The sequence below is a fragment of the Kogia breviceps genome, chromosome 15 (assembly GCF_026419965.1).
Source record: "Kogia breviceps isolate mKogBre1 chromosome 15, mKogBre1 haplotype 1, whole genome shotgun sequence".
NCBI lineage: Eukaryota > Metazoa > Chordata > Mammalia > Artiodactyla > Physeteridae > Kogia > Kogia breviceps.
In genome coordinates this window covers 53038813-53053585 of record NC_081324.1, presented here as the reverse complement: position 1 = coordinate 53053585, position 14773 = coordinate 53038813, and the positions used below count along the sequence as shown (strand labels likewise).

The 14773-nt window shown below is 36.5% G+C and overlaps 1 protein-coding gene across 2 annotated transcripts in view; it reads right to left on the bottom strand.

The window, feature by feature from the left end:
* The window catches only part of USP14 (ubiquitin specific peptidase 14), a 46565-nt gene that overhangs the window by 29831 nt on the left and 1961 nt on the right, over nucleotides 1-14773 (bottom strand). The window contains exons 2-4 of one of the 2 annotated variants that reach the window (XM_059039973.2): nucleotides 11219-11364; nucleotides 8593-8625; nucleotides 1078-1182 (exon numbers count right to left, since the gene is read on the bottom strand). In XM_059039973.2, coding sequence (XP_058895956.1) covers nucleotides 1078-1182; nucleotides 8593-8625; nucleotides 11219-11364 — 284 coding nt within the window. The remainder of the gene's footprint in view (nucleotides 1-1077; nucleotides 1183-8592; nucleotides 8626-11218; nucleotides 11365-14773) is intronic. The other variant, XM_067014950.1, reaches the window with a different exon arrangement.

Sequence of the window (14773 nt, the reverse complement as noted above, 5' to 3'; positions counted from 1 at the left end):
AATGTTTCATTTCCCTAACAAAAAATTTTACTTGCATCATGCGGACAATCATCCTGTTTTAATTCCCTTCTTAAAAATAATAAGAGGGCTTCCCTGGTGGCGCAGTGGTTGAGAGTCTGCCTGCCGATGCAGGCGCACATGGGTTCGTGCCCCGGTCCGGGAAGATCCCACATGCTGCTAAGTGGCTAGGCCCGTGAGCCATGGCTGCTAGGCCTGTGCGTCCGGAGCCTGTGCTCCACAACGGTACAGGCCACAACAGTGAGAGGCCCGCCTACCGCAAAAAAAATAATAATAATAAGAAGAAGAAAACAATCACATCAGTTCTGCCTCCTCTGCAGGTTTATCACTGGAAGAGGGTAACAAAATATATACAGAAACACTTCAAAAAAATGAATGGTACTATATAAATGCTGGGTAGTAAAAATTATAATAATATTTGACAAGTGTGTATTGGCCAGTTTCTAAACCAACACTGCATTTAAATTAAGGATAAATTGTATATTTTCAACATGGAAGGTTTTAAGAATTTAAATATCCCAGCATTTAAACTATTTAACTTCTTTGAGCCTGTTTTCCCATAAAATAATAGTAAACACTTAAATAGCACTATCTGCCAGACACATATTTATTAGATATTCACTGACTTTATAATGAATTATTCAATTAAAATAGGATTCCTTGGGCTTCCCTGGTGGCACAGTGGTTGAGAGTCCGCCTTCCAATGCAGGGGACACGGGCTTGTGCCCCAGTCCGGGAAGATCCCACATGCCACGGAGCAGCTAGGCCCATGACCCATGGCCACTGAGCCTGCGCGTCCGGAGCCGGTGCTGTGCAACGGGAGAGGCCACAACAGTGAGAGGCCCGCGTATCGCAACAACAACAACAACAACAACAACAACAAAAAAAAAAAAGGATTCCTTGAGCCAATTTCAAATATAAAACTCTTATTTACTGCTAATAACATACATCTTAATATTGATTAAATCTTCAAAACATGTAGATGCTTTCTGAAAGACATCTTACTAACTGTACTTCTTAAAAGTAGTGATCAAATATATAAAATGTGGTATGTCTTACAGCAGATGCTAACTGTTCTTCTGTCATGTCTTCTACAAAGACAGTTTTAGCTGAGGGTTCCTCAGGAAGAGCATCTGCTGACCCCATCATTAGTAAAGTCATTCCCTGTTTAAAAAAAATTGATTTCGTGAAAGTGCTGAAAAGTTGATCACGTTTATGTCCAATGAAAGAAGCCAGACACAGAAAAACACATGTTTCATGCTTCTATTTGCTAGAAAAGGTAAATCCAGAGAGACACAAAGTAGATTAGTGGTTGCTAGAACTGAAGGTGGAAATAGGGAGTGTCTTTAAATGGGAACTCACTTCTTTCTGGGGTGATGAAAATATTCCAAAATGAGACTGTTGTGAAGGTTACAACTCTGTAAATACATTAAAGATCACTGAACTGCTTAAAAAAAAAAAAAAAAGTACTAGGGTGGCTGCCTCAGGCCACAAGTCACCTGCTTATCTGAAAAGGGGTATAAGGAAACTTCTTAGAATGGTGGAACTTCTTTATCTTAACTGTGGTAGTGGTTTCATGACTGTATAAAGTTAACCAAATCCATCAAATGCTTACACTAAAGTAGGTGAATCTTACTCTCTATATATACGTCAATAAAGCTAATGGAAAAAACATCGTCACAAAGAAAGCTGAGAATGTTTTCAATATTGGAAAGGAGAGAATTCTTCAAATGATCATCAATATTTAGTGGCATCATTTCTCCCTGTAACACACTAAGTACTGATAAGATTCTTTCTATGAAAGTCTATTGTGTAAATGTAACCATTATTTACATTTGAATAGAAATATTTTGAAAGCACTGAAATCTCCATTATTAGAACACATCAAACCAAACATATAAATTAGTTCAAAATATCTAATTTTATAATTCTACATATTATTAACTTAAGGGAATACTTATATTCAGTACAAAAACACCATTCCATACAATAGAAGAACAATGGAGACACTGTCACCCTAAATCTCATAATCCTGAAATGTGAACATCTTATTCAATATCTTTCTGGAAGACACAAACATCTGAGACAAAAACAGAGGGTACAGAGGTTTAAAAGAAAAAAAAAGGCCAGAAGGAGAGATTTTTTTTTTAAAAAGGACAATAAAATAAAAATATCTAGACGAAGATTAAAATTAGTAAATTAATAAGGTCACCAAACTTATAGTCTTATGAGTACCTATGTTGAAATCCAACAATCTTCATTCTATCACCTATTATTTTTACTTAAACTTTCTATAAGATAATAGCAGAGCAGTACTAAGCTATCACTAAAGAATGTTCTTTAAAAGACAACTGTCGGGCTTCCCTGGTGATGCAGTGGTTAAGAATCCGCCTGCCAATGCAGGGACAAGGATTTGAGCCCTGGTCTGGGAAGATCCCACATGCCCCGGTCTAGGAAGATCGCACATGCCCCAGAGCAACCAACACTGTGTGCCACAACTACTGAGCCTGTGCTCTAGAGCCTGTAAGCCACAACTACTGAATCCGTGTGTCACAACTACTGAAGCCCATGTGCCTAGAGCCTGTGCTCCACAACAAGAGAAGCCACCACAGTGAGAAGCCCATGCACCGCAACGAAGACCCAACACAGCCAAAAATAAAATAAACAAATTTATTTTTTTAAAAAAGACAACTGTCTCAGGGAAACCAAATATCTGAGGAACATACTAACAATAGTCAGTTAGAAAATACAATAGAAAAGAAAGAATACCAACAAATATCTAGGAGTAAACATAACAAGAAATATGTAATACTTTAATAAGAAAACTATACAGCTTTACTTAGAGATATAAAAAAACACCTAAAGAAACTGAAGGACACGGAAGATTTCTGGAATAGAAAAATTACGTAAAGATGTGATTCCAAACTATCATATAAATTTAACTAAATTCCTTTCTGAAACTTTACAAAATGTTTCATTCACGTAGCAAATTCATACACATGGCAACGGCTAAGAAATTTCTGAAAAAGAAAGACTAAAAACACAATACCTTTAAAATTATTAAGAAAATAGATTACAAAATGAAGAATGTTGAGGACAATAATTTAGAAAAAAAATACTTTGAGTTCTCCACCTCATGACATGCCACACCCAAAATGAATTACAAATTGAAGATTTAAACGTAAATAAAATGAAACAAATAATTATAAAACATTTAATTTTCAAAAAAACCTTACTGTTTTTGGAAGATTTTCTAAATTTGACATAAAAGATGAAAGGACTCATGTCTCTAGTCTCTAACTATATAAATCTTAAAAACCTGCCCATTACCACAATCAAAATTTTAAAGGACAAACTTAAAAAAAAATCACTACATATAGGCACAATAGAAAAACGGGCAATAGAGGTAAGTAGAAAGCCAACAAAAACGGCTTAAAATTAAATTAAATATGCTTCCACCTTAAGAAGCTAGCAGGAGTATATATTAAAATCAAAGTAAAAGGAGGAAATGAAGCAAAGAGGGGAAATCAATAAAATAATAAATGAACAAGCAAAAGTTAACTCTGAACTGGGGAGAAAAAAAAAATCAATGAAACTTTACAACCTCTGCCTAGATGATAAAGACAATAAGCAAGAAATCACAATTTGCCAATACGGGGGTTGGGGGAGGGGTGGAATGACAGAACTACAGATTCTAGAATTAAAAGATATCCTGTAAGAGTGTAGTATGACAATCAATCCAACAATTTAAACTAAACAGACCAATTCCTTAAAAGACACTACCCCAAACCAGTGTAAAGAAAATATAACATCTGAATAATCCTACATTTATTAAAGACCCTAAATTCTGAATTAAAAGTCTTCCCACCAAGAAAGCTCCAAGCCCAGAGAACTTCACTAGAGAATTCTATGAGACACTAATATGTGTGTGTGTGTGTGTGTGTGTGTGTGTGTGTATATATATATATATATATATATATATATATATATATATATACTGTTTCAGAAAAGAGGAGAGGTATGAATGCTTCATAACTCATTTTATACAGTCAGCATTACACTGATAGCAAAAATCAAACAAAGACAGTTCAAGAAAACTACAAACCATATTTCTCACAAAAAGAGACAAAAAAATACTTAACAAAATACTACCAATAGAATCCACATTATATAAAAAGGAAAATATATAATGACCAAGTGGTTTACTATTTCAAAAAAGATAGTGTAGTTCACCACATTGAGATTAAAGGATTTAAAAAGAAAAATTGGGCTTCCCTGGTGGCGCAGTGGTTGAGAGTCCGCCTGCCGATGCAGGGGATACAGGTTCGTGCCCCGGTCCGGGAAGACCCCACATGCCACAGAGCAGCTAGGCCCGTGAGCCATGCCCGTGTAACACACACACACACACACACACACACACACACACACACACACACAATCATTTCAATATATATGGAAAAAGTATTTGCCAAAACTCAACTCCCATTCATGATAACTCTCAGCAAACTAGAAATAGAAGAGAACTTTCCTCAACCTGATGAACATCTGTAAAAAACCTGTAAAACATCTGTAAAAAAGGGACCAAAATTCTACAATGGGCAAAACTACCCTATATATGTGTAACTGTAGTCTCAAAAAAGAGGAAAGAGAAGGACAGAAAAAATATCTAAAGAAATAGCTAAAGATTTTCTAAATTAAATAAACACACAGACCCAAGAGGTTTAAGCAGAACAAACATAAAGAAAACCTGACCAAAACAAATTGCTGAAAACCAATAATGAGAAAAATCTCAAAAGCACCCAGGGAAAAAAGGACACATTACATGCAAAGGAACAATGATAAGAATGACAGCAACTGTACAAATCAGAAGACATCTTTCAAGTATTAAAAGAGTGTTAATCTAGAATTTAATACCAATCAAAAATGTTTTTCAAAAGTGAAATGAAACCAAGAGCTTTTCAGAAAAACAAAAGCAGAGAAAACACATAGATAGGCTCTGCAAGAAATGTAAAAAGGAAGTTCTTCAAGCAGAAGAAAATGGTATCAGATGGCAATTTGGATCTGGATCCAAAGGAAGAGCACCAGAAATGGTAAATATGGGTTTTCTACGTTTTTTAATCTCCTTAAAGGATAAATGACTATTTAAAGCAAAAGTAGCAATGTAGAAAGTAGAAATAATAGCAATGTAGTATGGAGTTTCTAACAGGTAGAAGTAAACTATATGTATTTATGACAACAACAGCACAAAGTAGGGAAATGGAAATACACTTGTAATAGTCTTATACTATGCCTGAAATCACTCATTATAGATACATAATACAAACCCTACAACAGCAGTTCAAAAACATCAAACATCATCATAGGACCCTTTATACCAACAGTTGGCAAACTTTTCCTATTAAAGACCATATAATAAATATTTTAGAATTTCTGGGCCACATACCATCTTTGTTGCATACTCTTTGTTGTTTTCAACCCCACCCCTTTAAAAATATAAATATCATTCCTAACTTGCAAGCCTTACAAAAACAGGTTGCAGGCCAGATTTGGCTCAGAGTTCACAGTTTGATGACTCCTGCTTCACATTCTTAAAAATTGAGAACTTCTGTTATGTAGGTCTTAGCCATCAATATTTACCGTATTAGAAATTAAAACTGAGAAATTTTAATAATATTCATTCAAAAACCCATTTAATGTTAAGATAATTAACATTTTTATGAAAGATAATTATATTCTCAAAACAAAACTAGTGAAGACTGATATTGTTTTACATTTTTTCAAATGTCTTTAATGTTTGGCTTAAGAGAAAACAGTGGATTTTCATATTTGTTTCTGTATTCAATCTTCTGCAGTATCACATGTCCTACAACCTCTGAAAAATTACTGTACATACGTAATCAACAATAGAAAAGGCAAATAAAATCTTAATGTCAACATGAAAATACGTTTTTTAAATATGAAAACAGTTTTGATCTCAAGAATCCCTTGAAAGAGTCCTGGGTACTGCCTGGAGTTCCCGGGATACACTCAGAGAACTGCTACCCTAGAGAAATCATTAAAACTCTGGGGATGGAGGGGAGAATGAAAAATGACTGTTAATGAACAGAGGGTTTCTTTTTGGATAATGATATGTTTTAAAACTAGACAGTGTTGATGGTTGCACAACTCTGTGAATATAGCAGAACACACTGAAATGAACATTTTAAAGCGCTGAATTTCATAGTCAGTGAATTTTCTCAGAAAACTTATTATAAAAGCATATATTAAAAAACAGAGGGCTTCCCTGGTGGCGCAGTGGTTGAGAGTCCGCCTGCCGATGCAGGGCACACGGGTTCGTGCACTGGTCCAGGAAGATTCCACATGCCGCGGAGCGGCTGGGCCCATGAGCCATGGCTGCTGAGCCTGCGCGTCCAGAGCCTGTGCTCCGCAACGGGAGAGGCCACGACAGTGAGAGGGCCTCATACCGCAAAAAAAAAAAAACCAAACAAACAAAAAAACAGAGATAAAGCAAAGGCAGAGATAAACACAAAATTAAAAATAATTGAAAAGAAGGCAGCAAAAGAACAAATGAGACAGAAAACAAATAGCAAGATGGTAAATTAAACCCAAACATGTGGATAATAACATTGAACATAAGTGGTCTAAAGGTTCCAATTACAAAGTAGAGATTGTAAGACTGGATAAAAAAGCAAGACCCAAGTATATGCTAACCTAAAAAAATCCATTTTAAACACAAAGACACAAATGGATTAAAAGCCAAAGGATGGGAAAATACATGAAATGTAAACAATAATTAAAAGAAATATGGCGTAGCTTTATTAAAATCAAGGTAAAACTGAGAGCAAAGAATATTACCAAGGATAAAGAGGAACAGTTCACTGTGATGAAAGGTCAATTCATCAAGATTTAACGATCCTATATATGCATGCACCTAATAACAGAACTTCAAAATACACAAAACAAAACTGATACAAATGAAAGGAGATATAATCAAATCCACAATAATAGTTGGAGATTATGACACACTTGATAAAAGAAATAGACAGGGCTTCCCTGGTGGCGCAGTGGTTAAGAATCCACCTGCCAATGCAGGGAACATGGGTTCAAGCCCTGCTCCGGGAAGATCCCACATGCAGCGGAGCAACTAAGCCCGTGCACCACAACTACTGAGCCTGCGCTTTAGAGCCTGTGAGCCATGACTACTGAAGTCCACGTGCCTAGAGCCTGTGCTCCACAACAGGAGAAGCCACCACAATGAGAAGCCCGCGCACCACAACAAAGAGTAGCCTCTGCTCACCGCAACTAGAGAAAGCCCATGCCCAGCAACGAAGACCCAACGCAGCCAAAAATAAATAAATAAAATAATTCAAAAAAAAAAAAAAAAGTAATGGGTTTGCTATTGCTACTTTTAAATGAATAATATGTTTAATTTCTCGGCCTTTATTTCTAATACAATAAATATCGACGTAACCCATATATATGAAATTCTTTGGGGTTTAAAAATAATTTTTTAGAGTGTAAAGAGGTCACAAAGATCAAGAAATCTGAGAACTGTACATGCCAAAAATGCAAGGTTTAATAGTTAAAAATCAATGAGACTAGCCAGATTACCAGAATAAAAGAGAAAAATCATATGATCCTTTTAATAAGTAACACAAAAGCACTTAAAATTCAACAGCCATTCATAACTTAAAAGGTCTTAGTGAACTAGGAAATGACAAAGATGTCCACTCCCACCACTTTCTATTCAACACTGTATTAGAAGTCTTAGCCAGTAAAGTAAGGCAAAAAAAGAAATAGCAGCCATAAAGACTGGAAAGGGAAAAGTAAAACTGCCTCTATTTGCAAAGAGCATGCTTACGTACATAGAAAACCCAATGGAATCTACAAAAAAACTACTGGAACTAGAAAGTGAATTTGGCAAGGTCACAGGTTAAAAATAAACTATTTTTATAATCTAGCCATGAACACTGGAAAACATTTTTTTTTAAGTATCATTAAATAGCCAAGAAATGTTAAGTTCCAGAATCTAACAAAAACCGTGCAAGCTCTCTATACTGAAAAATTATAAAACCGAGCTTACAGAAATGGAGAAGTACACCTTACTTAAGGATTTCAGTACTCAATACCTTTAAGATGTTCATTCTCCCCAAACCAAACTGAACTACAGATTCAATGCAACCTAAACAAAATTCCAGGAGTCCATTAGCAGGAGTTGACTAATTCTAAAATTATAAGGAAATGCAAAGGAGTTAAAATATTCTTCAGGAAAGAGAAAAAGTTGGAGAACTTACATTATCTTATTTCAAGACTTATTATAAAGCTTTAGTAATCAAGACCATGTGGTACTAGTATAAGGTTAATCAAATATATCAATGAAACAAGAGTCCAAAAATAGACCAACAACTGATTTTCAAGAAAGACTATGACAAAAATCAATGAGAAAAGGAAAATATTTTCAATAGATAGTGCTGGAACAACTGGATATACAGACAGAAAAAAGGCATTTGGAATATGTTTTGTGTAATAATTAGGGAACTGCATTGTAACTAGTGTTCTTAAGATAATACTTACATTTTTTATTTTGATGTTTCCCCAATCATCATCCTGTTTTAAAGACAAATAATAAACATTTAACCACCCCCATATAATCCAAACATAATCTAAAAATCAACTAATTTTAGATTTCTACTTCAAAATAGAAATTGTCTATATGCAGATTTTACTTAAAATTACAGTAATCAAAAGTATTTTTTAAAAAACAAAAATCAAATGCAGTCCTAAAACTAGTAAGTCTAACAATTGTTCAAGCTACATAAGATACAATCTAAAAGGGCTTCCCTGGTGGCGCGGTGGTTCAAAGTCCGCCTGCCAATGCAGGGGACATGGGTTCGTGCCCTGGTCTGGGAAGATCCCACATGCCGCGGAGCGGCTAGGCCCATGAGCCATGGCTGCTGAGCCTGCCACAACAGTGCGAGGCCCACATACCACAAAAAAAAAAAAAAAAAAAAGATACAATCTAAAAGACAGTAAACTTGGCAGCACCAAAAGTACTGAAACACTTGACTGATGACAAATGACAGATGCTAATGTTTTGCATATTTGGAACCAGCAGAGCTAATAACTAGCATATGTTTGACAAGAAAAAAGAATAATTTCAGAAATAAAATAAGGTCTACATAATTAGGGTGATTATATAATTAATCACCCAAATCAAGAGACTCCTGAGAATGAAAGTGCTATTAAAAATTATACCAGGGCTTCCCTGGTGGCACAGTGGTTGAGAGTCCGCCTGCTAATACAGGGGACACGGGTTCATGCCCCGGTCCGGGAAGATCCCACATGCTGCGGAGCAGCTGGGCCCGTGAGCCATGGCTGCTGGGCCTGTGCGTCCGGAGCCTGTGCTCCGCAACAGGAAAGGCCGGAAAGGCCACAACAGTGAGAGGCCCGTGTACCGCAAAAAAAAAAAAAAAAAAAAAAAAAAAAAAAAAAAAAAAAAAAATATATATATATATATATATATATATACACACACTAGGAGAGTAAACAAGACTACCCAAGGCAACCTAACCCTTAATAGTATTTGCTTCATCCACAAGTGTTTCTCAAGTCCTACATGTCACATCTATGAATCAATTAACAAATACTTTGACTTCAGTATGTTCAATTTAAATTAAGGTTTTTTTTTTGAAATGCCATGATTGGTCCACAGATACTTTGGCAGCTAAAAGCCCTTCCCTTCAGAGAACAGTCAGTTCCATATCACTCCTTCCTTTTTACCAAAGGTAACAGGCACTCAATACACCTACCTTTGGTGGTGCCACTATTTCTTTTTGGGCATCCTGCTTCAAAGTAGAACAGTAAGTTTCTAAATGCCCTTCTCAGTTTAAGGGCTATTATTGCTAATCATAAGGAATGATAACTATAAATGTCTCCTCAAATAATGCCTCCTCCTACTTATCCAAGGTCACACAAAGCTGGGAAATGAACCCAGATCTGCTTGACTTGTAAATCACATGTTCTTTTGGTGCCTTACTATATGTTACTTAAGCCTCTCTGATACTCAGTAAAATATGTAAAATACATTTACTTTCCTCATTTCTAATATACATACAGTTGAAAATTAAAGAAAACAAAAGCCTGGCACAGAATAATTATTCTGTAAGTGGTAGCTATACGTCATAGTTTCATATAATTAGCATTTTTCTGTAATTCTCCACAGTATACCACCAGTACACAGCTCAGCACAAATTACATTACCAAGTTCACTAATGACCAAAAGCTCATACTGCAACTTGAGGGGAAACAATGTTTCTTCACCAATATCTGTATTATCGCTCAGCTAACAGGGGTAGCCAATCCTTATCTCTAAAGTTAATTAGAGCTCCTTAGCATTTCACATCTAACTCTTGAAGAAAGTGTATTTTAAAAACTATACTTATATAGTATTACAAACAATAATTAAGAAAATATCTTCACATCTTTTCTGTGGCACTATATCAATGATACTGGTAAGCGTGGACTCTTAACTGTAATCAATGTGATCATTCCAAGGGAACTAAAGGAAAACTTAAATTCCCTCTCTTTTAAACAAAAATTTCTTTCCTCCCATCTGCAGGCAGGTGTTAGATAGTGATTACTTCTAAGAGAAAGGGGCTGTTTTTAATGGTAGGATGCAAGAAAGGCCAAAGGAACAATTAACAGTTTTCCAGTATTCCAGAACCAGGGCCTTAGTAATTTTGGTACATTCACATGTATATACAAAAACATATTGTGTAGTAGCCTTTAAAAAATAAATTTACCATACTGTTCCATATTTTTAACAGAGATAAAATTTCTAACCCCATAACTGAAAATTACTAAGGAAATACAAATAGACTTTTTTAGTCTATACAAAATGAAATACTTTTAACACACCTTCATAAGAAAAAAATTCAAACACAGATAAATGGAAAGTGCCCCAGTCCCCTGACCCCCAGAGATAATCACTGATAAAATGCATTTTAAAATAAAAATTTTAATGATGCTTTATAATATAGTGTTTTGAAATGGCTACAATGTTCCTTCCTTAAACTAACATGAATAAGAGTTTTAATACCATAGACTATATACTCGCACCAAATAAAAAATACCTTAAATGCTACATTTTCTGGTGCTAGTTATTTTCAATAGTACATAATGAAAATCTGGACTAAATTACCTTCAATGTTCCTCCTTTCACCATAACCTTCTGTCTGGCCGGCTGGACTCCAGTCAGTGCAAAAAGCTGAGCCTTGAACACCATCGGAGGTTCATCAGTATTCAATTCTACACCTTCAAATTTCTCCTTTCCCCATTTCACAGTAACTGCAAACAAACCATAATTTTCTTTTTATTTACAAAATAACAAGACTTAAGATTTAGAAGATCCTTAGGGAACTATTAGGCTAGTTCTTAAAAGCCAAACTATGTCATTAATCTTTTTACACACCTAATGCCTACCAAATCAGGAGTGAAGTGAATGCAATAGATCTTGGATAAAATTTAACTGGATCTAATCCAACTTCTCACTTTATAAATAAGGAAACTGAGACTTAAAAGAAGCTGATTGATTAATGTCACAAAACTAGTCAGTAAATATTCAGGGCTTCTGAATCCTACTCTAATGATATCTGCAAAATATGACCACACTGAAACACTTCCCAGAATAAAGTTCACAGACTTCAGAATGTGTTTATTTAAACAATCATTAAAATCAGTTGAATATTACATACTGCTGAAATAGAGAGGGGAAAGAAAGGCTAGAATATTTTGAGAAGAAAAAATATTCTTGGGAAAATAAAGCACACTGAAAACAGGTTAAGGAATATAGATCCTGGATTATGGGAATAAAAGTATGGAAGAACTGAAAGGTTTGCCTCCTGAGCAAGAGGTGGTCAGATATCAAGAAGAATCCAAAAATATAGCTACATCATTAAAAATTATAGAAATCCTACTTCACAGCCATTCAGATGGCTACAACAACAACAACAACAAAACCACAGAAAATAACAAGTGTTGGCAGGGATGTGGGGAAATTGGAACCCTTGTGCATTGCTCTGGGAATATAAAAATGGTACCGCCAAAGTATGGTGGTTCCTCAAAAATCAGGCTTAGAATTACTACTATGTGATCCAGCAATTCCATTTCTAGGTATATACCCACAAGTATGGCAACCAGGGAATCAAACTGATATTTGTACACCCATGTTCCTAGCAGCATTATTTCACAACAGCCTAGAAATGGGAGCAACTCAAGTGCCCATCAACAGTGGTATATACATACAATGGACATTAATCAGCCTTAAAAAAAATAATGAAATTCTGACACATTCTACCACATGGATGAACCTTGGAGAGATTATGCTAAGTGACACAAGCCAGTCACAAAAGGACAAATACTGTATGATTCTACTTATGTGAGGTTCCTAGAGACAGAAAGAATGGGGGTTGCCAGGGGGCTGGGTTGCCAGGGGGAAATGGAAACAGTGGTACAGAGTTTCAGTTTAGGATGGGGAAGAATTTCCAGAGGTGGGTGGTGATGACAGCTGCACAGCGATGTGAATGTACTCAATGTTAAAAACTATGCAGTTAAAAATGTTTAAAACTACACTTTATGTTACATATATTTTACCACAATAAAAAAATTTCAATCAATCTCATAAAATAGCTAACTTTTGAAATATGTTAACATAAATAAACTAGGGAATTCCCTGGCGGTCCAGTGGTTAGGACTCCATGCTTTCACTGCCCAGGTTCCGGTTTCAATCCCTGGTCAGGGAACTAAGATCCCACAAGCTGTACAGCACAGCCAAAAATAAATAAATAAATAAATAAATAAACAAACAAACAAACTCACTCATTCACTCAAGGATGTACATAGTTTTTTCCACTGAAAACTTTATACCTACTCATAATGAGAATCCCATAATTAATAGCTGTCTAATTTCTCTGATTACTAAAATCAGAATATAAAAAAGTGAACCTGACTCCAAATCCCTATTCTTTCACTAGTTCAATTAACGTGTTTAGCGTTCATTCAATGATAAGCCCATTAACAAGGATTAGGGAGACTCTCTGTGAACTCACAGTTTAATAATAAAGGAGAGAGGGAAAAAGGTTAAAATAATTAACAATACAATATAAATATTACAAATGCTAGAGAAGCACAGTGGAATGCTTCATGAGGGAGGAAGGATTCTCTGGAGAAAGTGTTAACTGTGAGTTACCACTATCAACTTTGAGTCTCAAAGAAAAAAATCAGGCGTTAGCCAGAGAATAAAATTAAAAGTATTCCTGGAAAAGACACTCAAAAGCATAAAGCAGCATGGTGTCCTCTGAGACAATAGTAATTCCCAGAGTGAAGGGGAAGCAGCTGAAAAAGGAGAAACTGACCAAAGATCAAGTCAGGGAAGATAACGTAAGTCATGTTAAAACATACAGGCTTGTGCTTCCCTGGTGGCGCAGTGGTTGAGAATCCGCCTGCTGATGCAGGGGACGCGGGTTCGTGCCCCGGTCCGGGAAGATCCCACATGGCGCGGAACAGCTGGGCCCATGAGCAGCGTCCGGAGCCTGTGCTCCGCAAAGGGAGAGCCACAACAGTGAGAGGCCCGCATACCGCAAAAAAACATACAGGCTTTAGGTTGTACAAAATGTGCAACCCCTGAAAGGTTTTCATAAGGGCCACTTTGGTCTGGTTTGAATATTAGAACACTCTAGCAGCAGCAGAGAAAATATTGGTTTGAAGGGGGAACGACTACAATCATTGAGACAAACGAGAAACATATAACAATAGTACAAACAAAAGAGAGAGGACTAAATCAAAACAGTGTTAGAAATAATGAAGACGAATCTATCTGAAATTTATTCAGCTGTGTCACCATGGTCAAGTTAAACTTTTTGCTTACCCATAAACCAGGGGTTCCCAACGCCGGGGGCCACTGACCATACCAGACCATGGCCTGTTAGGAACCCGGCCGCACAGCAGGAGGTGAGCAGCAGGCGAGGGAAGAAGCTTCGTCTGTATTTACAGCTGCTCCCCATGGCTTGCATTACCGCCTGAGCTCCGCCTCCTGTCAGATCATCGGCAGCACTGGATTCTCATAGGAGCACGAACTCTACAGTGAATTGCGCATGCAGGGATCTAGGTTGCTTGCTCCTTATGAGAATCTAATGCCCGATGATCTGAGATGGAGCTGAGGCAGTGATGCTAGCGCTGGGGAGTGGCTGCAAATACAGATTATCATTAGCAGACAGATCTGACTGCACAGAGACCATAATAAATCAATTGCTTGCAGACTCACATCAAAACCCTATCAGTGAGTGGGAAGTGAAAACAAGCTCAGGGCTCCCACTGATTCTGCATTATGGTGAGTTGTATAATTATTTCATTATATATTACAATGTAGTAATAATAGAAATAAAGTGCACAGTAAATGTAATGCGCTTGAATCATCCCGAAATCATTCCCCCCCAACCCCTCCCGGGGACTATGGAAAAACTGTCTTCCACGACTGGTCTCTGGTGCCAAAAAGGCTGAGGACCGCTGCCATAAAGGAGAATTATACTAGTACCACGGGACTATGTTGAAAATCAAAACAAAGCATTATGTATAAAAAACATCAGCTTTGTACCAGACAAAAAAGTGTTCGCTAATTTTTACAGCACTTATTCTTAACCACATAACTGGACGTTTAATTTTCTATCAAAACTTATGACAGGGGCTTCCCTGGTGGCGC